The sequence below is a fragment of the Empidonax traillii genome, unplaced genomic scaffold (genome assembly GCF_003031625.1).
Source record: "Empidonax traillii isolate 1590-97213 ecotype Southwest subspecies unplaced genomic scaffold, ASM303162v1 scaffold407:size753175, whole genome shotgun sequence".
Taxonomy (NCBI): Eukaryota; Metazoa; Chordata; class Aves; order Passeriformes; family Tyrannidae; genus Empidonax; species Empidonax traillii.
In genome coordinates this window covers 624595-649682 of record NW_020955600.1, presented here as the reverse complement: position 1 = coordinate 649682, position 25088 = coordinate 624595, and the positions used below count along the sequence as shown (strand labels likewise).

Below are 25088 nucleotides of genomic sequence, written 5' to 3'. Positions count from 1 at the left end.
TGCTGAGGGAAGTTTAAATTTGCTGGTTGTATGGAAGCCGGAATAACCTTGTGGAATTTTAAACTTCTTTTCGGAGGTTCCCTCTAAGCCTTCAGTGTACGAGGAACCTGACAATCTATACTATCGGTCGTGTTATAACTTCCCCCACTTCCCGGCGCGCCCTTTACCTCCCCCTCGCGCCCCTCAGGTGCTTTCAGGCGCCGAGAAAAACTAAAGAGGGTGGTTGGAAGCCTCAGTTCTCAAGGTATAATATCTCCAGCTTCACCCAAGTGAGAAGAAGAGGTTTCTGCCAGCCCTGGGTTGCCGGCTGTCCCCAGCGGGGACACCTGAGGGGGCTCTGTTGGCTGCTGGGGACACCCCCGTGTTGAGCTTGGGCAGAGCTGTTTAATGGTCTCCTGCAGAGCTGTTCTGCCCAAGGAAGGCATGAAAAGCCCTTAAGGAAGGAATCCTTCCACCTCCGAAGCATTGCTTCCTGGCACAGAGGGAGGGAAAGGACCAGGTCGTGCCCTCTCGCCCGGCTCCCCCAGACTCGGCCCCGATTTCCCATGCACTGAGCAGTGACCTCCCTTCCAGAGGTACCGGCTTCGTTTCAGTGCAAAGCAGGTTACGATCGACACCCTCACTGTATCTGCTCAGAGAAAGGGCGCAGGAGTTGAGGCTGGAGCGAATTCAGAGCCCTTCAGCGTGTGCTGGAGATGGGAGCGTGGCTGGCTCCCCTTCCCCCGCGGGGACGCGAGGGGTTGCTGAGGGAAAGCGGGGACAGAAGCTGATCCTGCTCTTTTTAAACACGTTTTGCAGTTGTATTTCTGTGGCGATTTTAACAAAACCAGCCCAGTAGTGCTCCCGCTTCTTCCCCGTTCATTTTTCCCAAGTCGCGGCCGAGGGGAAGGTGAGGGAGGGTTTGGAGTTTTCCCGAAGGTTTGAGGTGGTTGCCTGGGGTTTGGTGGTGGGTTTGAAAGAGAGTTACGTGGAACGTGGTGGGATGGTGAGAGAGAAGAAAATTCACACAGGAACAGCAAAACTGGGGGAAAAAGCCTCTCAGAGTAGTTCAGGAGAATGCCCCGCCCCGGCACACAGGTGTAAATTATTATTGAGGTAATAAGCACTTAATTACTCACCTACTACAAATGGAAAGTAGCCCCAAAAAATATTGGTGCTTGTCATTGTAGTAGACGAAGGAAAAATTATATGCTAAGAGGGGTTTTGGTCTGGTGGATTTTCTTTTCTTTTCTTTTCTTTTCTTTTCTTTTCTTTTCTTTTCTTTTCTTTTCTTTTCTTTTCTTTTCTTTTCTTTTCTTTTCTTTTCTTTTCTTTTCTTTTCTTTTCTTTTCTTTTCTTTTCTTTTTAATAAAGCGTTGGGTCTGGTATGTATCCAAATCAGAATTCCTGACCCACAGCTACTGTAAGGAGGGAGTTCACCTCCTCCTACACTAGAAGTGTGTCGCCATCCCTGTCTGCCGTTTTCAGGAAAATACTTCTCTCATAAATCATCTTTACTGTTTTACAGGTGTTTCTAGACTGCAGCAAAATTCAGATTACTTGCCTGTGAAAATTTTTGCTGCTTCCCAAAGCAAAATTTTACGAGCTCCAGTTTTATCTGTGCTCCATGCTCTTCCTTCAGCACATTATCCATCTTATGTGGGCCTGCAGGTAAATCACACCGTAATGACTTGAGAAAAAAAAAAAAAAGGATAAGTTGTTATAAAATGAAATTACGTGTTCTATGTTCTCCCATTTTTGTCAAAATACTTTTTTCTTGTTTAGTGATGAATACTGGTAATAAACTGCAGGGAAAGCAAGTTATTGACCAAATTTTGAAAATACATCCTGTTTAGAAACCTGTCCAAAAAAAGAAAATTATTCTGTACTTGAGGATCTGATATTTTTCCACACATCTTCATCTCTATGTAGATGATTGCCATTCATAGCCCATGGAAAGAAAGTCTTGACACCACTGAAATAAAGTTATGTATGGGGTTGTTAATAAGGTACTGGCCTTCCTTTCACTCTCAGTGAAATTCCAGGTGTCTGCTTTAACTGATGTGAAAGCCAAAAAGGTAACTCTCATAACAGAGAACACTGGGAGAAATGAGAATTCTGATGCTGTGCATTATAGGCTTGAATATTTAATTGAGATCATCTTAGTTCTTGGCAGCTTTGGTGAAATGCCCATGAGCAAGGCAGTTATATTTAAGATATAATCACAGGGTATGTAAGCTGATGTCCTTTTGGCCAGTGTTTCCTTTGTGAAGGAAGCTTTGTGCAAGCTTTTGGGTGCAAAGCTACGTGTTGTTGTGAGCAGAAAAGCCTGCCAGCTCGGGGTCTATTTCATGGAAAAGTGAAAACTGTTGTTCTTGGTTTAATATGGAAGCATTTTCCAGCACTGTCCCCGCAGAATGCTAAAAAAAGGTAATGAAAATTAATTGCTTTGTCTTCTTCATGGTTCTACAACGTTTCTTGGTTGTTCAAAGCTTTATCTGGCTGGTGATTTTTATTAACCTTGCTGGTGTCTTTCCATTTCTTAAACTCTTCTGACCTGGTGAGCAAAGAGTTTTTAGAGGTGCTTCTATACTCAAAGGAATGAATGAGTAGAGGGCCACAAGTAGGGTTTCCAACTCCTACCCAGCTAGATGTGGAATGCATTCTCTTCAATAATTAGAGTAAGGTGTTTGTAAGATATTTGGTATCTTTTCCTGTGTTTAGTTAACTACTGGTGTCAGTAATTCTTATTTATCATCATCATTTCACCAGGACCGTGGCTTTGCAGTGCTCCCACTAATGGACTTGTGAGTGCATCAGTGGCAGGGATTTCTTGGCATGGAAAAAAATAGAAAAGATTTCTTAACCACTTGTAACAGCATCACTGTAACCACAGGAGTTGAGAGATCCTGCCCCATCTGCTAAAGGATGTTTATGTGTTTTTATAAAACTAAAATGACACTGGCAGTGATTTCATTAATATAAAGGGTTTGGATTTCAGAATAGTTTTCCATAAAAATGCCTCTCTGCTGAAACAAAGCTGTTTTGAGGGGCAGGATAACTTAGTGACCAGCTAAATGCTAGAAACCCCTGGACAGTGACAAAGACAGCCCTCATATCCAGGAGAGCTTCCCACTGAAGTCCAGCAGTGCTGTTCAACAACACTCTAAATGCTTTGGAATAGCAGGTGAGGATTTTTGCCACTGAGGTGTCTCCCTGAGTTTTGGCAGAACTGGGGCTGTGCTGCCCAGAGCTCAGGAGGGGGAGGGGTTAAACCTGTCTGACAGGGTGTGCTCCTTGCTCTGATAACCCCCGGGTGGAACCCCGGGGACAGCAGCTGCAGGTGGCTGAGGAGCAGCCACAGCTTCAGGGAGTAAAGGACAGAGCAGGCAGGGCTTAGGCTGGGATTCCCCATGGCCATGACACCGTGCCCTCCTGGCATGATCAGCGTTCACTGGGATAAGCACTCCCTTGGGGTGTGGATCAAGCCCTTTAAGAAGATTCTTCTGGAGCCATTAGGATCCCCCTCGGGGGCTATAAAACCAAGCCCACTTGGAAATTTTAGAAGGATGAAAGAAAAGAGAGAGAAGCAATGTGTGTGCCAGAAAGGGGAATAAAGCCCAGGGCCTTGGGCAAGGATTTGCCACCTTGGCTTTAGATATGACAGTGGTGGGATTGGGGTGTCAGGGAGAGGTGTGGCAAACAGGAGCCAGCCAGCAGCAGGCTCAGGTTTCATTGAAGAGCCTCCATTTTAATGCAGCCTGCGTTCTGATCCAATAAACAAGCTGGTGTTCCTTCCACCCATTTCAATGGATGTTGTGCCAGGAGGGCACATGGGATGGATTAAGGCTTGAACTCCATTAGGTGCCGAACAGGTGGGCAGTCATTTGCTGAACTGAAGGGTGGAAAGAGCAAGAGTAGAGTTTTGACACAATATACTGTGTGACTCCTTTCTCATGAGCGTCTGAGGGCTAGCAAACCCCAAAAGGAATCTCTTTAATTGGAAAAGGTACTTTGCTCTACCACCTACATATTTAACATCAGGTGCTTTTTAAGTCAAAAGTTCAGCTGAAGTTTCAGTGGACTTTTTTTAAATATATATATTAGTGTGTTCCCTCCTGTAGGAATGATGACTGTGTGGGTAAAAACAGACCATTTTAGAAAAACACCTTTTGTAACCCACGTCTGTGTTTGAGGTATGTCTGCTGAGTATTGGGTTTGAGAGGCAAATACTACAGGGAAGTTTTGCAGCCTGATTTATCAAACTTTATGGCTTCACAGGAGGAAATATTTAGAAGCCTCATTTCAGTACGGTTTTAGGATCCTGCTTATTTCATGAAACCATTATGCTATAAAAACTGGGTGATTTGTGGAGAGATGATGGGCTCTGGCAATGTTTATCCACCCAAATCACTTCCTGTCTTGGAATCAAAAGTGTTCTTATGTAGAGCGTGAAACACAAAGAGAGGAGATAAAGCATAGTATTAAATAAAAGCCCTGTTGAGAGAAAAGGAAGGGAATGCTAATGTGGACTGAGGGATTCCAAGTCTTCCAATGTATTTTTTCCTTGTTTGTTCCATATAAATCACCCCCAGTCGTTCTTCAGAAGGAAGGATATCCAACAAGTGATGTGCTGGCTGCCAGAATTCACTCATTTCACACACTTGTGTGTTTCAGCAAAGGAAGAGGTTGTCAGATAAGAGGAATATACCCCTGGAGTTTGGAGAATGGTGCTCAAATCATCCTGTTTCTTGGTCAACTGATACAAACTCTTTTCCCAAGCTGAGTTGCATCTCACAGCCAATGCACATCATTGTGGTTAGCAACAGAAATGTGTAACTCATTAGGCAAATTTGGATATGTTCAACTGTTGAAGGAAGGCAAGTCAGCCGTGATGTGAGAGGGTAAATGAAACTGGGTTTGTGACACAAATATTCTGTAGTATCTAGGAGGTTTTTGTGCAGGGGTGTGCAACTCTGTGCTGCTTATACTGAAAATGCCTGATGGAGATCTGTTTTCCAAAGCCATCTAAGTTTCTAGAGGTTGTCAGGTTTCTGATGCGGGTTTTTACTAGACCTGTGTGACTACTACAAGCAGCCAGTTAGGCGTCTAACTTACGCTCTCTCCTCTGCAAATTAATATTTTAAATATCTTATAATGAGGTCCTTTCCAATTTCTGGTCTAAACTGTCATTACTGTAACTACAGATAAATCTGTATTTTTCTTTATTTTCTGACACAGATCAATATTTAGAGGTTAGTTAATAAAGCCAAATCACTATGGTGCTACACTGAGTGTCAGCATGAGCAGTTTGTGGCAAATTGTTCCTTCTTGATTAAGTATTTATAGGCAGTGGGACTGAGAAGGGCGATGGTTGCCAAAGCTTTGGCACCTCTGCAGAATTCTCCAAAGAGTAAAGATGAGTCAGATAAATGCCAGGAGGGATTTGCTGGCTGCTGGAATCAGACAGTTGTGTGATGCAGAGTTCTCTTTTGATATCAGCTGGTGTTCCAGTGCCTCCCTGCTCTGCAAACTCCAAACACCAACCAAAGGGCTGAATTTAAACAGTGGGATGCTTTTCTATTTACATAAAGGGAAAAACACAGGAAACTCAGAGAACTTGGGGGAGATCCCCACTGGGTGAGAAGGGTGGCATTTGATTTATTATTATTATTTTAATTGCCTAACAGTGCTAAGGGAGAGTCTAAAGTCCCTGGAGAAGCCTTCAAAGGGGGAAAGATAAATATTGAAAAATGTTATTTATAGCCTTTAGTGTTTTGCCCATGTAAACACAAAAATGAAATACAAGAGCTGGTCACATCTTCTGAAGTTGTTCCTTTGCATAAGCAATGCTGCAGAGGCAAACACAGCTGCCCCAGAATAATGGCCCTGTGAGGCCTTTGGCTGTGTGTCCTGCACCCAACTGCCTGGCCTGCCCCTCGTGTTCCCAGGCTGCTGCTGGCACAACGTGGGTGTAGGATGGACCCCTGTCAGCCTGGCCTGTCATCTGGGATGGGCACTGAGCCCTGCCAGCATGAAGTGCATTTTGATCAGGGGAACAATAATGGCTGCAGAGACACAGGGAGGATTTTCTTCTGCCAGCCTCTTGCCATTTCCCCTCCCTGTGGCCTCCCAGCCTCCTGGTGTGGAACTCTGATTGCAAGGTTATCACTCTCTGATCAAGTTTACCAAAAATTACCCGATCAGTCCAAAAGGGTTTAACTCTCTTTCCCTGGATTATTTTGAGAAACAGCTGTGTTGCTGCACTGAGACTGAAAAGGATGTTATAATGTGGGTGGGGGTAGCTGTGCACAGTCCAAGTTAGGGGGAATAACTTCTTATCTGCCTCAGTCATAGCCAGAGAACATAATCCAATACACGTTTTAGGCTTGGAGATCATTATCTGGTGCATGAAAGAGACTGTGTCCCCCAAATATTTATCAATATACACTTTGGAAAAAATTCAGGATGAAGATCATGAAAAAGGAAAACACTTTTTATTGACAGGATTGATTTTAAACATGCCATGGGAGGTGCTTTGTATCCCATTCCAGCTCTGGTTTGACACCTGCAATAAGCTCATTTGGAATGATTCCTTGGTGGACAGTGGTTGTTTTGAAGTCAGTGGTTCCTCTGCCCACTTTGTCAGAGCTCTGGGGTGTTTGCTGCCTGCCTGGCCAGCCACACAGACTGCAGCTTCTTCACCATGGGATGGATGGGAACATGGTCAACAACCACCTCAGATTTGTGTCCCAGGCTTGGCATAAACGAGAAGGAAAGAGCAATCTGAAGTGAAGGATGCATTTTTAGCATGCAAACATAATGAATGATGTGTTGCATGTCACAGCTCCTCACTTGCCGTTCTTTCTTGCTGATATGATGACTGATCCCAGAAAAACCCTGAAAACTGGAAGGAAGTGTTCCCTCTCTCTGTGTCTCCATTGCTGTGGCACCAATAACCCTCAGAACTGGAGAGATGGACTTTCTGCTGAGTTGGGCTTTGCATACCAAGGGAAAGGTGCTCTTCCCTTTTTCCTGAGTATCTAAAGGATGAGTTTCTTGGGAGATGGTTTGACCTTGTACATCCTTCATGTATAGAAGTGCAACTCTCCATGACTCTGAACACAACTAGATCTCTACAGCCTGCTGCTCTGTCTCCTAAAATGTCCACCATCACACTGGAACACCCGTGGGCAGATTTGGAAGATCCTAAATCAAAGCCATGCAGATAAAGTCTCAATTTCTCATCAGGCTGAGTTTTGTACCTATTTATATACACAAGATTTTCTGTTTGCAGTTTGTTTGCATTAAGATACACCTATTTATTGTAGCTATATGACAGGAGATTATTAGAAAATATATCAGGGGACCACCCACAAATGAGTAAACTTACAGTGAGTAACTTCTTATCCTGTGTTACAGGATTCCCTCCCACTTTAGTTGGAGACATGCCCACAAATATATAATTCAGTATTTATTTTTGAAGAGGTTATTCTTGTGCCTCCTAATAGAGTTGCTTTCATGGAGTTACTCCTAACAGTTATTTTTAAATAACTGGGGAACAGTGAGACACATCTTCAAGTGCAGGTTATCTGGTGTATGCAGTGCAGGTGCTGAGAGCTTTGCAGGTGCTGTCTGTTGTTCAGTGCATTTTCAGTGCTCACTGACACAAAGAACAGCAAATTTGATCTGCTGGTTCCGAGAGCAAGTTTGATATTGCTGAAATAAGTGATGCCTGACTTTTCATATGCCATATAATGCTGATTTCTGTTCATTTTCTGCTGTTTTCCCTTTTCATTACCTTTGCTCCTCTTGGCCTTTTCAGTAATAACAGATTTTTACACTAGGGCACTTAACTTGTGTTCTATCAAAAAGCTCCCACTATGCAGTTCCAATGAACAGAACTACTGAAGGCCTTGGGTTTCTTTTTTAGTGCTTTGGGTTTTCTTTCTCCTTTTTCCAGACTTCTAGATATCATTGCTGCTGATAATTAAAGCAAACCACACCATAAGCATGTTTATGCTTAATTTGTGCTCTTTCAGGAGTGCCCATGAAGGGAACATTTCTTTGGTGCCATTCCTGCACTTGGGGAATGCTGAGCTGCAGGTAAGAGCTTCAAAATAATACTGGCAGCTACTCTGGGGTACTTCTTGCCCAAAATGAGAGTCCAGTGGCCTAAAACCGCTACTATTTAGCTTAAAATGTTTAGAGACAATAAGCAAATTCTTCATTTGCTTTTTGGGGGTTTGCTGGTACTAACAGTTCTGTTTCCATTACATTTTTGCTCATATTTTTGAGCAGCAATATGTGCAGTCAATGGAGATTGAAGTAATGCTTATCTTCCAAATTATTTAGCATTTCTTAATGTGCATGAGAAATGGCTTCATCTCTTACAATGGAGCAGATCTTGGCAGGTTTGGTACGTTAGGTATCTGTAACTATTGCATCCTTGAATACAATGACATTGGGCAAAGATGATTTGTGTTATTTAATTAAATGCAATATGCTGGTATAGTGATATTATTTTTTTTCTTAAGTATTTAAATGTGTTTTGAATGTTTGTTGTTTTCAGAAAGTAGCATTCTTTGCAGTACATGTAAGTGTAAATATTTATTAACATCTACTGTTTACTCTAATTACATAAATGTAACAACCCAAACATACCCAGCTTCTTATATTTTCTGCAATAATACTCTATTTTATAATCAGTCCCCTTAGTTCTCTCTGGGTATATATGATCAGACTAGAACTACGTTTACTTGAACCTTTGTTGTATCATTCTTTGTGTCAGTGTCTGAAGCAAATTACCTGCTGTTCAAAGATATTGAGAGATGAATCTTAGCAGCACAAGTTCCCTGAGATTTCTGCAACAATTAAAGTCCTTTGCCAACGGTCGCAGCTCCCGTGCCCAGCAATCAGCTCTCCGGAGGCAGTGAAATGAGCAGTGTCCTTTGCAAGAGCCAGGTTTCAAGGTGGGCAGATCCATTCCTGCTTTCTGTCTTTTCCTGCTTTCTCCCCTCTGTTCATTCTGAGACCATGACCTGGTGAATGTCACTGGGCTGCAATCCGCTGATGGCGTGTGGGGGCGGGAACAGGGAGCTGGGCAGGTCGTTGGGGCTCAGCGAGCCCGAGTCGCTCTGGGTAGAGCCCCCGCTGCCGTCGAACTGCGACAGCTTCTTCTTGAGCAGCTTCCTCTCCTTCGCCCGCCGGTTCTGGAACCAGATCTTCACCTGGGCATCACAAACCACACCTCGTTAGCACAGAGCACCGGGCAGCGAGTACAGCAGTGCAAATGGAGAGCAGTTACAAACCCCACCCAACACCTGAAGCAAAGGAAACAAACAAAAAAAAATCCCCAAAACACCCCCCCCACACACACAATGAACCAGCCATCCAACCCCCACAAACCAAACCACCAGGATCTGTGCAGTGAAAACTTTTGGCTTTACTGTGTTCATTTTCTGCATCATAATGAGGAGAAAATGGCTTTTTGTTCTTGGGCCTGCTGTGTTATTGTAGGTGGGAACACAGGGATCGACACGCTCCCTGAGACTCGCAGAGCCCGAGCTCATCACCTCATCTTTGCCAGTGGCTGGGTCAGACTTTAGGAAGATGCGATTAGGGAATAATTTAGAAGATTGCTTTATTATCTGTGTTACAGATTAATTCAAAGCTAAGGACTGAGGGTTCTTTTTCTTCATTTATGTTGTGAGTGATTTTTGTGTGCATATATTCTTATGTGTTTTCAAAGTTTTGATTGCTTTCATTATATATTATATATTTAAATCTCTATTTTTATATCTGTATTTTTCAGATATACATACATACTGTCATGCATATCACTAGATATCAGCATTACCTAATGACAGTCAATTTCCCAGACTAATTGTGCAGGTGTAAAGACTCCTATCTCTTTAAAACCTGCTTTTAGCATAAGTATTTATATTTTATTTCCTTGTGTGAATAAATAGAAAGTTTGTGTTTATATTTTACAGTTTTTGTTACAGCATAGAAGGTGTGTTGAATACAGTATGATAAAGTTGTGCCATTGCTGTGTATTCAAAAGGGAATTATTATTTTCTATTTATTTTTATCACCTTACTGGTAATGGCATTAAGTAGCATTTAGCTTTATCTGTCAGGAGTCCTGCAGAAATACAGCTAAATGAAGTATTTTGTCCCCATTATCCCTGAAAGAGATTTACCAGAGGTTGGGTGGCATGAGGAGCAGCAGTGTGGAAGTACCTGCTGGTTTTGTGCAGTATCTGTGGTCACTGCAGGCAGTGAGTGTGTTCTGTCAGAGCTTGCACAATCTGAAGGTGCAGGATTTGAATCTTGCAGAACTGCAGTGCTCTGAAGAATTTCCAAGGCAGCTCTGTCCTACTGTGTGACAAACTTTAGTCTAGCCATGACAAACCTGGCTTTCACTGTCACTGTCTGGGGCCATGTGGAGCCTGCAGAGTGCAAGCTGTGCACTCCTTGGGGCTGGGACTGAATGCCACTGCACTGAAAGGTGCTCATAAACATCCAGGGCTCGCTCCTAAAACCCCCTTGGTTCTCTGTGCATCCCCACACTCGCAGCCTCCTCTGGCCCCTCTCCAGCCCCTGCTCCTGCACAGACTGAATGCAAAGCAGAGGAGGCCACTGAAAGAACTGGCTGTGTATCTGCAGGAAGAACAAATGCTTGTAAAATACTCAAAACAAAGCTGTCTGGTTTGGATTTAGCTGAGGGCAATAATCTGGCTGCTAAATGAGATGCCCTATTCAGTGTCACCTTATCCTCCAGCTGTAGCTCTGGAGGGTTGGATCCAACAGTTCCTGCACAGCTGTGCTTTCCAACACAGGGATTTTAGGGAATTCTTACCCTGAATTCCTCTAGTCTTTGTATGAGCACAGCTGACAGATCTGGGCCCTGCTCAGGGGACTGTCTTTATTCAGGACACAGATTAAATATGTGCTCTATATGAAACAATGCAGAGCTGCTTTCCAAGGAAGGAGTGGATCTCAGTAAGCCCTTGCACGTTCCCTGCCTGGATGGTCTTGGCTGCATGTATTTGTGCGATAACGTCAAATGTGGCTCCAAATTCTGCAGCCTGAAGGGGTCTGTACATAGTAAGTTTGAACTATTGCTGTAGGTGAAGGACCTGTAAAAATAATAGCAAAAAGAGAACCTGACTGGAAAATCCAGGGCTGGAAGAACCCCTTGAATATGCTGAAATCTGAGGAAGAATGTGGCCTGTGGGAGCTGTGCCAATACATTGGTGACAAAACCCCCATAAATATCTCATTTGGTTGCTCTCTGAATGACAAGTTCTGATTTTCCTGCCTTACAGCTCAAGTGCATCCAACTGGGTTTTTACCTGGCCGTTATTTTGTGTGGTTTCAAGAAGAAATAAAGTTGTGAAGGTCAAAACTATTGGGAACTTGAAGCTGAACCGTTTAAATTCTATCTGTAGTGCAAGGTAGAAGGTAAGACTAAGTCCTTTGTGTAGCACAGATGAATTCCTAGTGCTTGTTCCCTCTAAGTGGAGCTTTCTGCCAAGTGAACAGTTAAGGGGTGTGGGGTGTGCTCTGGGGTGCAGGGCTCTGGGTACCTGTCTCTCCGATAGTCCCAGGTTTGCTGCCAGTTCTGACTTTCTCCTGATTGTGATGTATCTGTTGCAGTGAAATTCCTTCTCTAATTCCAGTCTCTGATGGTCTGTGTAAACAACTCGGTACTTTTCTTTTGTTCTTGTTTTACCTGTTTAGGAAAGAAATGTTATTAATATTAAGAAATATCAATTTGATTTTCCATAACAACTTCCAGACACCTCCAGCATTTTACAGACGTTAATTAAACTACTCACATGGGATTGTTTTCTGCGGCACAGAATATGAGGTGCAGGATGAAGTAAGAGAGTATTGGTTACCACAACTGTCTTTCCCTCTCTCTGTAAACACCCATTTAAATGTGGAGCTCCTAAGTGATAAACACCCTGAAGCGTGTTCAATAATTGATAGCAGTACATCTCTGGTGCTGGCTACATTAATCTCAAATGCCTTTCATTACAGTGCTCATTGAAGTGGCTTGTGTGCATTGGAGAGCACAAATACACACCATTTCCAGGCTGAAGTTCAGTCACAGTTTTGGTTGTACTGTGGCCTAATTCTTTACCGGAGTTTTTAAAGCTCACTTGTCCAACCCAAAGAAATGTCCTGCTGGAAGTGCTTTTGCTTTCTTGTGTGGCCACAGGACGTGCTTGTAAGCTCAGTAATAATTTGACTTTACTTTTCCCAGCCAGGCCCAGCCTTGCAAGGTGCTGAGTGCCTGCAGAGGAATTCCTGGGGGTACTCTGGGCTGGGCTTCCCTTTGGAGTTGGAGGCAATTTGTAAGATGAGGCAATAAAATACTTGTAAAAGGATTTCAGGATCATCCTCTCTCTAATGTATAAAAGAACTATTCTTAGGTACATCAGATAAATACCATTAAGGGAAGCATTACTGAATGTTTAGAAGATATCTCTCATTTCATATCATTTTTAAACAATTCTTCATGCAATAATGATACAGAGAGATCAGTTTTCAACTTATTTGTTCTCCTTTGCACTTTCAACAGCCATCTAGATAGTTTTCCTTTTTTCTTCTGATCTTCCCAGTTTTTTTGATGTGAGTTTTCTGGGACAAACTGTAGGACAAAGACTCCTTTAAAGTGGTTCCCTAAAATCCATTGAGGTGTTAAGATGAAGCACACGCCACACAAAGGAGCGACAAGGAGATCTTATCGAGCCCCCCTTTCACATTCAGGACCACAAGCCAATTGGTTTGGAATTTACAAGCCCTAAACAAATGTCAGACTCTTTCATCTTAGCAGAGGAAAAAGGCACAGAAATAGATGAGGGAGTATTTTTTCCCTCAGTTCTCTTTAAATTTGGACTGACTTAGGACAGACTGTGTTATTTTTATCTGAAAGCTAGAGGTAGACAAAGCTGAAATACGCAGAATTAAGGATATTTTCCCAAATCCTTGGCCCATTTGACTTCCAACATACAAGATTTTCCTGCCTAAATTAGCAGGACTAAAACAATCATCAAACCAAGTTTACTTTCTTCAAGGTACAAATTGTTGGCTTTGAAAGCTTTGCCCTAAGTGATAGTTCTAATGCTGACAGTAGGACAGATATTCAGGTTCCTTGTGAACCCAAGGCTTAGAGGGAATCTTTGAAAACAAGTTAAAATTCAACGAGGTTATTCCGGCTTCACTATAATCAGCAAATATAGCCATGATCTGAGGGGGTGGAGAAAAGGAGCAGTTTTCCCCATTGCCCTTGGTCATAAAATTCACAGAGCATTTCTTCTGAAGACAATAAAGCTGGGAGAAGGCCTCTTTATTTGCTGTGAAAATCATCACCCTTTCCGGCAATATAACTCCTGAAGAAAGGAGGGAGAAGGAAGAGCCAAGGCTGCATATCAAAGCAAAGTGAAGTGTTAAAAGGGTCTGCTGCCTCAATATGACAGATAGGCCTCAAAACCTCAGACAATGTAGGCCACTGCAAAATAGATGTCACAACCAGTTTACAAAGCAAAATAAATTAGCATTAGAGTAGGGGCCTGGCCTTTTTACCTGCTTTTCTAGTTTGCTATTTGGCTGTGTTTGTGCTGTGATGGAATCTGAATTACTTGGACAGCACTGCTTGTTTAAATAAAGGCAGAAAATGTGTTGGATATAGTAGAAAAAAAACCAAACAACAATAACCAAAAAAAAAAAAAAAAATCAAAAAAGCTAAGGCTGAGCAGGCAACATATGAAAATATTGTTGTCCTTTGGTTTAGTCCCCTCACAGTTCCTTCTCCTTTGAGAACAGCCACTCCCAGATGGGGTTTCATAGGAAGTTTTGGAACCTGTTTTCTAGGCCCTTTCAACACCACCTCAGTAGGTTCCATGCTTTGAAGGCTCACTTGCTCTCAGAAATACACGTTTTACATTGTTAATCACACAGGGTTTAGAAATTAATGTGGAGCTCTGCTCTTGCCCAGCTGAAGTTGATGGGGCATTTTATCATAGATTTGTAGTGAGAACAGGCTCAGACTGTCAGGAATCCTTTAGATGTTCTTTTCCTCACTTTGATAGCCTGACTGGCAAGAGACCTTTTCCAAGCCCACTTTTGATGTTTGGTTTTTCTGAATTTCTTGTTGCCTCAGATATTTGCAGTGTCTGTGTGTTTGAAATAAGAAAGGGATTGGTTTGAATATACAAGTATGGTCTTTCAGAGCCTTTCAAACCCCATTTTATCTGTTGAAAGGACTCAGTACTTCTGTCTTTGTGGTGTTGTTTCATCCTGAAGATTGACTTGATCAGGTAAATTTTCGTTTCACTTTTCCTGCAGCTGATTTTTTTTGTGTGTGTGTAAAACGCTGAATATGACTGTGGAATCAGAATGTAGTATATTTACTAGAGCCTGAATAGAGAGGAAAAAAATTCCCATTAACATCCACTCCCCCCAGGTAATTCCCCTTGTCTTTAGGGCAGAATTTCAGGAGGCTCCCTGATCTAATCAGCTGTGGTTTGATCTCTGTTATTCCTGGCTGCTCAGACACATCCATGTGAGTGCACACCGCTGCTGCACTGAAGGGCAGACACATATCTGTACATATAAATACATTTGTGGGCTTCAGGGCTGTAATCCTGGAATCTGAGAGCACCGAACTGTACCAAGCACTGATAACACTGAGGGAGAGGAACCAGTAGCTACTTTATAACGTGACTGATATTATGGCAATAAGGAACAGCAGAGAGCAGGGGTGTTTCAAAGGGGGGTTATAATGGCATCAAGTTAGTTTTTTCTAGAGAAAACATTGATAAGGTAACACAGGGTAATACNAACACTTCAAAGGCAGGGAGTACTCAGCCTCGGGACATGCAGCTACTGATGGGCCCTCTTTCACCTGCCCCAGCGCTTCAGGAAGTATTGCAGTCTGGGTGTAAATTCTGGGGAAGTGCTTTCCAGCCTAGAGATGAATTTAGGCCCAAAACTGTGTCTCTGAATCACAGATATATTTGGTAAAATTGAACAAGCATGTGAGAAACCTTTCAGGGTCTGCCAAGTCTGAGCAATAAGTGTAAGGCAAAGATTTAGATTTTGAAGTCTATGCTACTGTTTGACAGCACATTTAAAATTCAGTGACACAGACAGGGCTCCCTCATTGACATTCAGTGGAATTTGGTCTCCACTCAAGTCTTGCATCACTTCTACACCTGGAAATCTCCAGTGATGTTAATGAAGTTACTGTGATTTACATGAGGGGGAAAACGGACCCTAAACCCGCCTGGCTTTGAAGGACTTTGTGGAGGCTCCAGGTGGAAGGAAGGATGGCACTGGGATATCCCCCTGTTCCCTGGGCATTTTATAGTTAGTGCCAGTGGCAAAACGGTGCCAGTCTGCTTTATAATTAAGAAACAATTACTAAGACTAATTTTGCTCCTGAGTAATAACCACTTGAAGGAGGTTTCTGTCTGAAGCAGCAGTGCTGATTTTCTGTGCCTCCTAGGATTGCTCCAGTTGTAATTGCTCTGCTTTCTTTGGAGCGTTTTCTTTGATGCTCCCTAACACACACTTACTACTTTTAACCTTAACAATAGATTTGGCAATCCTTGCTACACCCAGTTTACACCTTGGGAATATACATGGAAAGTTCATCTGGAGGCAGCCTGTGATGAGAACAGGCACATCAATGAGTGGCACTTGCAGGAAAGTGAGTTTTAGTTGTTTAACTGTGGCGAGCTGCAAAGTTCTGGAATGCAGGAAAAATATGTAAAACTGATGTGAAAGTAAATGAAGAGGAAGCTTAAGTGAGGAGTTATGTGATCTACAAACAAACTAGTCTATGCTGATCATTTGAGCCAGATTGCCTCTCTAGGAATATTTCTTTTCACTAATCACTCTGGGAAGAAAAAGAAAAGGCACAAGAAAACCAAAAGAAGGTTGTGTAATTGCTACAGTTGGATCAGAGCACGTAATTCTCTTTCAAGTTGTCGAAATTATTTAAAAAGGTCAACCTGATTTTATATCGATATTTCCCTCCCAGCGCAAAATAATTAGGTAGTATTTTTTCGCCTGTAGCTGTTAAATGTTGCCGCTTTCATTGCCCCACAACACTTCCAAGCTTATCACGTCTTCCCACCAAATGCTTTACAAGACGTTCCAACAGGAGCTGTGGGACCACATCCATGTCTGACACATCCGTGTCTGACCACACCAGCCATTCCACTACAGTAACCACAGAAAGCCTGCCCGGGGAGAACGTGAGAGTAGCACAAACTTAGTTAAAACTGCCTTAAACAGCAGTAGGTGAAATAAATGCCATACACGAGCACCAACCGCTGTGCTTCAAGTGAAGTTAATTATTTGTGAGAGCCGAGGTGGGATGCGCACTTACCGGTGGGGTTGGCTTGCCCGCTTTTCCTCATCCACTCGTAGGAGCTGTGCCTGTGGCTGCTGGGGGAGATGTGCTGGGCACTGCTGGGCTCTGCGGGAGGGTTGGCCCCGGGCTGCAGGGCGCTGTACTCGGCAGGGCTGTAGGAGCCCTGCGCGGGGGACGAGGCGCTGAGCTGGGCGGTGGCGGCGCCGGAGGGGCCCGGCCCGTACGCGTTCCAGTCCTCCCTCTGCGGGCCGTAGTGGGAGCCCCAGGGCCCCGGCGGCTGCCCGTGGGTGTCCAGGGCTGGCACGGGGTGGTAGCCCATGTACTCGGGGTAGGGGGGGGCGGACACGAAGCCCTGCCCTGGCAGGGTGTTGGCGGCCCGGGCAGCCCCTGGGTACATGGTGCTGTCCTTGTCCAGGAGCGGGCTCACGTACATGGCTGTCACACACCTGGCCACCACATCCTGCTCTTCCGCGTCCTCCGCTGCCGCTCCAAAATATTTGGGTTTGGTTTTCCCCAATAATGCCACTCTGCTTGGAATCTTCTACTTCATCCTCTTTTATTATCCGCTGTGTTACCAGGTGCTGGTGGTAATGGTTTACCAAGACCTTGCCTGACGTCAGCCCAACTGCTGCCTCATAATTACATTTACATTCAAATGAAGGGCTGCCCGACCCCACCTTTCTGCTGGTTCTGGTGCTTTCTCTTTTAGAGAACTTTTATCTATCCTATTATCCTTCCCTGATATTCAACAGCCATCCCAGTCCTGCAAGATGATGCAACAGTTGCTTGTACTTGTAACTAAAATAGTTAAGTAAATTGACCTTTCTAGGAAGAAAGTATAGTGGTAACTATCACAGCAATGTTTAACATCCAATAGATTCTTGATGGAAACCTTTATTTTATGGTCTTTTAGCAATCAACAAGTAAACCTGTTACTCTTTTAATTTGTCAGATACTAAAAAAAAAATCTCAATTTACTTTTTAAGGAGTACAGCCAATTTGAATAATTGTAAGTCAATAACTTCAAAATGCAGAGCACCTCATAAACAGCATATCTTGAATACAACAATCTCAAAAGTTTTCCTGTCACTGTTGATGTTTGTAAGTGGTTTTCCAGCCTGGGAGACGTTAAAGCTCTGACTGTAAGGCACATGTTCTCAGTGTCCCCACACAGAGTGACTTAAAGAGACCCCTTCCTCTGGTGGCCATTGCAAACTGATAAATTTGAAAAAGCAGACAATAAATCTTCCTAACAAAGATGGTGCCAGAAGTACAAAGAAAACGACTGTAAAGGGTAGTGAAAAAAAGTCTTTGATTAGGCCCAGGAATATTGTTGGCTTCTGTTTGGAGACAAGATCTATCTGCCTGCAGGAGGCTGGTGCCTTGCTCTGCCCTGCTGCTTGTGCTCTGCTCTCGGGGCTGGCAGCTTGGCCAGGGCAAAGCAGGAGGGACAGACATCTGGGCTGTTCACTGTGGGTCAGAACTGCCTCGGCGCTGCTCCCCGGGGCAGGGAAAAAGCATTCCCAAGCTGCTTTTACATCTCGTTTACATCAGCTTAGGATTCCAGACTCGCCTCTCTGGGCTGTGGGGCTGCGATTTGGGGAGTGAATTGGCTGTATTTTTATTTTGGCTGGGTTTTTTTTTTTTGCAATGAGCTATTTGTAAGGGCCATGCCTGCAAAAGAGGTGCAAATTACAATGAGTTGTTTCCCTTTACAAAGGTGTGGGTTTTCATTCAGGATCCTTTGTATTTTACACTACTCGTATTCACACATCCCTTCTAATTCCAGCACTAAAGGATTCTAAGTGTGTACTTAAAGACAGGAAAGATGCTCCTTTTCTGTTTGGGGTTGGGATTTCTTTTTGAGGGAAGAATTTTTACTGAGAAGTGTAGCAAAATATTTTTAATGACTTTTGCTGTATTTACAAAATTCTGCAGTAATCGTTGTAATCAATCAAAGTAAGACCTTCTGCAGTTGATTATAAAAATAAGACTAAAAATAAATCGGAAGAGACTCTTGTTCCCTTCATCTTCCGAGAAAAGGAATTTGCAGCACGATTTTTGAGAGCCCACAGAGTTTTTAGTAGTGATGTGCACTAAAAAGAACAAAGAACTGAGCTGAGCATCATCCAAATTGAAGCAGGTGTGTGTCCTGTGCTGGGCTGTGCTTGGATCTTGGCTGTTTGTGAACTGGGAGCAGCTCAACCCCGGGCATCGCTGAGTGCCCACAGAGCCTTCAGTCACAGGCAGGGCCACCGGGGCACGTTTTGTGTCCACCGACTGCAGGTGAAATCCACTGGATTTCAAACATGGACATGGTTGCTCAAAGATTTGGGATCAGACCCATTATTTGACTCCTCCTAACCCCCATTTTCACTTTTCAGTGAGTGACGTCATTTCATAGACTGCACTGCACGTTGGTAACATTTGTAATCCCTGCTGTTCCTCTTCCTTTCTGGGATTCCTCTGCACGTACCCCCCACCATTTCAGTATCACCTAATCCTATTTTTTGTATCTCAGAGCTTTATCCTTGATGCTCTGTTCTTCTTTTATCTTTTGTTTATGCTCCTCCTTTCCCTTTCTTGTTTTGCCTGTTCCATTATCAGAATTTTCTTCAGATCTATTTCGATTCTTTCCAGAGCGTAATTAGATCAAGATACCGGGATGGCAAATTGCTGCACTGATTTGATACCGGCTCACAATAGTAAGCTTTGAATAAAGCATTTTGTTTAAAAAGATTTGCATAGCAGGATAAGATTGCTGGGTAGGACTGCAGATTTTTAGCACCAGAGTGAGAATAAGACAACTGAAATGGCAACGTTCAAATGACCTTCTGCACCCCGACTCTCCTGTCTGCTATTCTGTCTGCCAGAACAGTGTGGGCTATTAAAGGAACGTTTACCAGCCGTTCTGGGGGGTGGCTGGACACGCCGAGATCTCAGCGCTGGGGAGGTGTGTGCCTGTGCCTGTTCTGGGGGGGTGATGGCACACTGGGGCAGATCGAGGTGGTGCTGCTGTGCTCTGGCACCCTCCAGACAGAGGCACTGCCGGGAATACTGACCTCCAGGGCTGTTCTTCTTCTCCACCTCTTCAAACGCCAGCAGTAGTTTGTCTCCTGAGCCAGTGTCTTGGGAGCTGCCTCAGTGGTCGCTGGAGTGAAGTTTTGTGTTGTTAAATCAACTGTACTTGGGGCTCTTTGGGGAAGAAGGTTTTCTAGTTTTTTAACAAGCGGCTGGTGAAATTTCTCAGTAACAACACACGTGGTGACAACCATATCTAGGTTCTGGGAGCACATGCAGGAGCTGTAAAGGTTGTTTGGACAGGCAGGGGAGCCGCTGCTCTGTGCTGGATGTGCTGTTCTAGAGAGCAGCTCCAACCTGGGTAATAACAACATAATCACCACCGTGCAATTAAGTGTTTTAATGACAGCCATTATAACTGCAATTTCGGCACTACTGGGAGATTAAAACCTGCCTGTACAACAATAACTTACATGAAAGGTGTTTATAACTGTGATAGTTTTTATTAGGAGCCCTCACTCATAAAGTCACTCTTCATTTTATGGAGATAAGAAGGAACTAATCTGTCTGTCTTTGAAGCTTGAAAATTATGTGAAGTCTCTCTGATTTCTTAGAATAAAGGAGCAGGTGAGCTCGCTGTGCCCCATTCTGGCTCAGATGATAGGAACAGATGCTTGTTTTCTTGCCTCCAGATGACCACTCACACAGCACTTCAGGAACACCAGGCTTAGGAATGCCTCTTCCCATACCTTTGGAACTGCATGCTTGGATTGTGAGGGAACGCTTGGTGCACTGTGTGCTGCTGAGAGTGCAGTGCAGTGCTTTGGCTGCATTATTGACCCTGGATCCAGGCTGGGCTTTGCATGCACTCTCAGTCCTCCTAAAATCGCTGTTCAGCAGTGTGAATCTTGAGGGAAGGTCAGTCACCACGTGGTTTGCTGTCAGCTGAGGGCAGCTCTATTGGGAAAAAATGTGGCAAGTGATGAAGGAAGGCAGATGGTTTTAACATTTTGGAACAGTTAAAGAGACTGCTTTTGCTTTTATTGAAGGTTCTACAAACATAACACTTCTGAATTTTTTTATTTACCTTTTTAATTGGGCTGGTTTAATATCCAATACCATAGTTTAGGTCTCATTTTCAGGGTTTGAAAGGCAAGCATGTGCCAAACCACATCTGGCAGATGTGGCACAGCCCAGAGGGCTGAGTGAGCATAAATGAGCTGCTTTCACTTGCTGAAGTGACCTCCTCTGGGGAAAAGTGATACATCACTAATTTCAGTTCTGCCCTGTGTGGGTCTCTGATCCCTCCAGTGTATTTGTTTTGCATGAGATAGAAAAAGAAGAAATAAAGATGCCACTTGTCTGTGAAACCTTCCTCAGTGATTTAATTTTTAATTTCTTGCTCTAAAATTTTAGTTCTTAACAAATCCTCTTGAAAAATTATGGAGAGTGGCTGGTTGAAAGCTGAGTGTGTTTACTCTTCTATCTACCCCACTATTGATTTTCTAACTGCTGCTAACAGTGACTTATCTTTAATTTCTAAGTGTCAAAATGTGTTTGATTAAAAGTAGTGTCAATGCATTTCATGTATGATCTGTCCAGCCTTACAGTGACTGTGTCTGTTGTGGCTTAGAAACCAAGAGCATCCAGGGTGTCTCCTAATCAACCCTCCATTTACTGTGACACATCTCAGGGTTCTTTAGAAAATGGAAAAGAATTGAGCTCTTTGAGCATGAAAACAGCTGGCAAACATTTAATCATAAAACTTGAGCCTATTCCTTGGCTGAGTGAGTGTTGTACAGTGATGTGTGCAGGCAGTGGGTGTCCTCCAGTGCCCCTGAGATGGGAGTGTGAATCACTGGCAGGGAGTGTCAGCCCAGCACACACAACACGTGCTGCGTGGAAAGGCTCTGCTGGGAGGAACCCTGGGGGGCACCAGCAAACCTGGAAGGGTGCTAAACTTGGGGTCTGCTTTTTAATTTGCACAGTGACGTCCAGAAGGACTGTATTTTGGAATCTGCTTCTCAGGTAGAAGGTGGCACAGCCCAGGTGCTCTCCCATGTCCCTCAACAACTGCACAACCCCCATCAATCACTGAAGGTTTTGGATTAGAAATATCACTTTGAATTGTGTACCTTCCTTCCTTGCCTGAAGGCGTTGTGGAAGGGGTTGTTTGCTGAGCTGCTCGTGATGGTTTGGTACCATACAGGTCCCGATTCTCGCTGGGAAACGGGGTGGAAAGGTCAGCGAATTCCTCGGAAAACTGGATATTCCTTGATCCTTCTTTGAATCCCAGTTAGGATTAAGGGCTTAGATATTCCTGTGATGTGGTCTAAGGTATGCTTTTCTTCTTCAAGGCACTTTGCTAACTACCAATCCATCTTCACAGCACTCTGCCCTGGTGTCCCCAGTTTCCAGATGTGACAAAAGGGTGAAGTTATGTGATATACCCAAAGTATTACCCTGAGGATTGGTCCCAGTGTTTCATGACTCACAATGCTGCACCAAAATCATTTCAGTTAATTTGTCTCCAGTTTTATGTCTCTCTTGTTTTTAATTATACACAATACATCATCTAAGCCACAGCACTGTACAAGCTTCTGAGAGAAAAATAGCTTTCTTTGGCTTTTGGTGGGCAGCTGTTTAAAGGATTAAAGCCCATGGGAAATAGTTAGTTAGATGGATGGCTGGTGAGTTTAAAAAAAAATCCAACTATTTAAAACAGCCACTGGCATAACTCGAAGGTTAATAATCTCTAAGGTATTACCCTGGTTTATAGATACTGCTTTTGGAGCAATAAATTGTAACCTTTGAACATGTGCTTCTGCAAATAAAATCCAGCCTTATTTTGTGTACTTAACAACTTCTGATTGGGAACACATAGCAACCTCTAGCAAGCATGCTTTCAGCAAACTGCAGCAGAAATGAGCCACATCTTCAAAGTGCTCACTTATCTTCCTCAATAACTCTTCTCCATGTAAACAAGATAAACCAGGTCGTTTTGCCAGATCCCCCTCTCTTTGAATGACGTTCCAGTTATTTTAAAGAGAAAGAAGTTGTGTTCAGATATATTTCTTGAAGTTTTTCCTTGAGGTACTGGTTTTGTTTTTTTTCTTTTAGAAATGTTATTGTAAAATTAAGCTGTGTCATGGAAATGTGATTAAAATAGGGAGCTCTGCAGGGCTTGGGTGTGGGTACGGATGGGAAATGGCTGCTGTCCCCACGTGCTGCTCACCCTGTTCCTCTTTTCAGGAAAGCAGGGGAGTCTTTCTGTTGCTGAACTTTGAATTGCAGTTTGCTGCCCTGCCTGTTTGCTGTGCAGAGCTCCAGACTGTCCCCCCACTGCGACAGGAACCAGTGGCAATGTCACCACGCTGTCCTTCTCATAAAATGATAAATAAAATTAAGAACCAGTGAAAACTGCCAGCTTCCTGAACCATCCTGGTCTTACCATGCTCCTCTAATTTTTGGTAGCTTTTTTTTTACCATCACCCTCCCTTTGAATTTGGTATTCCAAGTCAGGAACAGATTAATCATGAAAAAACTCATGTTCACTTGCTACAGTAGCTGCTACCACACTGGGAAATGGTTATGAAAAAAGTAATTTATTTTAATGTCCTTTATATACAAAGTAATTTCACATTACCAACATTTTGATGCTCTAATAGTACTATTTGTTATAATTAAGGAAAAAAGAGAACAAGAATGTAGTGCCTAAATGACTTAATGCTCCTAAGTCTTGTTTGCAGCAGTGACAGAGATATTTCAGAGGACACCTCGGTGGAAATTAGTGAAGAAAGGCATCCGAAATTTCTAAACTGCTTTTGACAATGAAGGTATAAATTCCCAAATCTTCGTTTTGCAGCCAGAAGTTATGCACATGCAATTGGGAGTCATGTTAGGAAGTGTCTGGATTATTCTGAAATACTGATTACCTACCAAATTCTGCTCAGTATGAGAAAGATCAGCACTTCAGGAATTGAGACTCTCTTAAAAAATGCTGGAGCTTATCTCCAAGTGAAATATTTTGTTTGTTTTTTCTTCCAATAATTTGGCTTCTCGGATTTTTTTAGTGCCACAATAGCTCATAAATCTGGACCAAATTTAAAATTGGTTGAATGCAATTCTTGCATCTCTATCCATGGGCTCTGTTGCCTCATGAAATGCAGTCACTTTTCAAAATACCTCCACTTTTTAAAAGGATTTCTGCCCCCCTTTGCTCTTTCTTTTAGGATCCAAAGTAAGTCTGACATGAATTTTCTTTGACCAAAAATGCATTTGGGCCAAGATTCCCAATTCCAGAATGCTTTCAAAACATTACCAGCGAGGTGGAAGAGCGTGTGTTCATACTGGTGTGTGGAGCGTTGGAAACCGTACCTGTCAAACCCAAACCGTTCCAAAAATCCCATCCCTGCCCTTTGCCCTTAGCATGGAGTGAGTGCAGCCTCCAGGATCCAGGCTTTCCACCAGCTGGCTCTAAAGCCACCAGCCGGGTTTTCGTGTGTCCAGATCCACGTGTGAAGTCCGTGAGGGTGAGATGAGCACGTGGAGCCCGGGTGGGGCTTGAGAGAGAAGGGCTGTGCTGCTGCCCCAGCCCTGGGGCTGCCCGGGCAGGTCTGTGCTGTTTCAGTCTGCAGTGCACTGTCCCCGGGGCTGTGTGTGTGCTGTTTCAGTCTGCAGTGCACTGTCCCCGGGCAGGTCTGTGCTGTTTCAGTCTGCAGTGCACTGTCCCCGGGGCTGTGTGTGTGCTGTTTCAGTCTGCAGTGCACTGTCCCCGGGCAGGTCTGTGCTGTTTCAGTCTGCAGTGCACTGTCCCCGGGGCTGTGTGTGTGCTGTTTCAGTCTGCAGTGCACTGTCCCCGGGGCTGTGTGTGTGCTGTTTCAGTCTGCAGTGCACTGTCCCCGGGGCTGTGTCTGTGCTGTTTCAGTCTGCAGTGTCTGCTCCTGGCTGTCGCTGCCTCCCTGGCCGGAGGGCTCCTCTCCTCGTGGCACCACAGCCTGTTCCCGAGTCTGCTGGCCCAGCTGCAGTGCCCTGGGGAGCTGTGCTGTCCTGCAGACCCGCTCTGGGGTCACTGTCCTTGAGGCCTGTGTCACTGTCCCGCTGCAGTGCCGGCGCTCACTGCGAGGCCACCACCTGCTGCAGCCCCCCGGGGTGCTGCAGCCCCCCCATGGGCGGCGGGGGGGGCGCTGGGAACAGGGCACTGGGCACCTCGGGGTGAGCCTGGGGGTCGGGGCCGGCCATGGGGCTCACGGAGCCAGAGTCACTCTGCAGGGAGCCCAGGCTGCTGCCCTCGAACGGGGTCATCTTCTTCTTCATTAGCTTTCTCTCCTTGGCCCTGCGGTTCTGGAACCAGATTTTCACCTGTAAAGGAGCAGAGGGAAGTTGTTTTCAGTTGCTGCTCGAGTGCATTCACCCACAGAATCACAGGAGCGACAGTGCCGTGAGCACCAGTGAGAAAGGCAGGGGCCAAGTGAGACAACACAGCTGTGTGCTTGATTTTCATGCAGGCAATCTTTCCTGGCTGCTAATGAGATATTTAGTCACAGCTTGATAAAAAGTGGTTTTCATTGTTATTTAGAGGTGTTTCTTCATGGAATGACCTTTGCTTTATTTTATTTTATTTTTTTAAACAAAATCTAACAGAACAGAACCTCGTGAGTCACAGTGATGGCCAAAAGGATCCAAGAGCATCA

The 25088-nt window shown here is 44.1% G+C and overlaps 2 protein-coding genes and 1 long non-coding RNA gene across 3 annotated transcripts in view; 1 reads left to right on the top strand and 2 right to left on the bottom strand.

Moving 5' to 3' along the window:
• Window positions 1–203: 203 nt before the first annotated feature.
• LOC114062439 lies at window positions 204–2366 on the top strand. The gene is made up of 3 exons (XR_003572379.1): window positions 204–244; window positions 799–889; window positions 1508–2366. It is a non-coding gene; the product is annotated as an uncharacterized LOC114062439 (long non-coding RNA).
• Window positions 2367–9002: 6636 nt separating this feature from the next.
• On the bottom strand, window positions 9003–16825 carry CDX4 (caudal type homeobox 4). Its single transcript, XM_027893832.1, has 3 exons — window positions 16390–16825; window positions 11573–11718; window positions 9003–9209 (listed from the first exon to the last, which is right to left on the bottom strand). The coding sequence occupies exons 1-3, from the start codon at window positions 16805–16807 to the stop codon at window positions 9003–9005; spliced, it is 771 nt and encodes a 256-aa protein (XP_027749633.1). The 5' UTR covers window positions 16808–16825.
• Window positions 16826–24510: 7685 nt separating this feature from the next.
• Window positions 24511–25088, bottom strand: part of LOC114062435 (homeobox protein CDX-1-like) — a 14025-nt gene continuing 13447 nt past the window's right edge. The window contains exon 3 of the mRNA XM_027893831.1: window positions 24511–24756. Within this exon, the coding sequence (XP_027749632.1) occupies window positions 24511–24756 (246 nt within the window). The remainder of the gene's footprint in view (window positions 24757–25088) is intronic.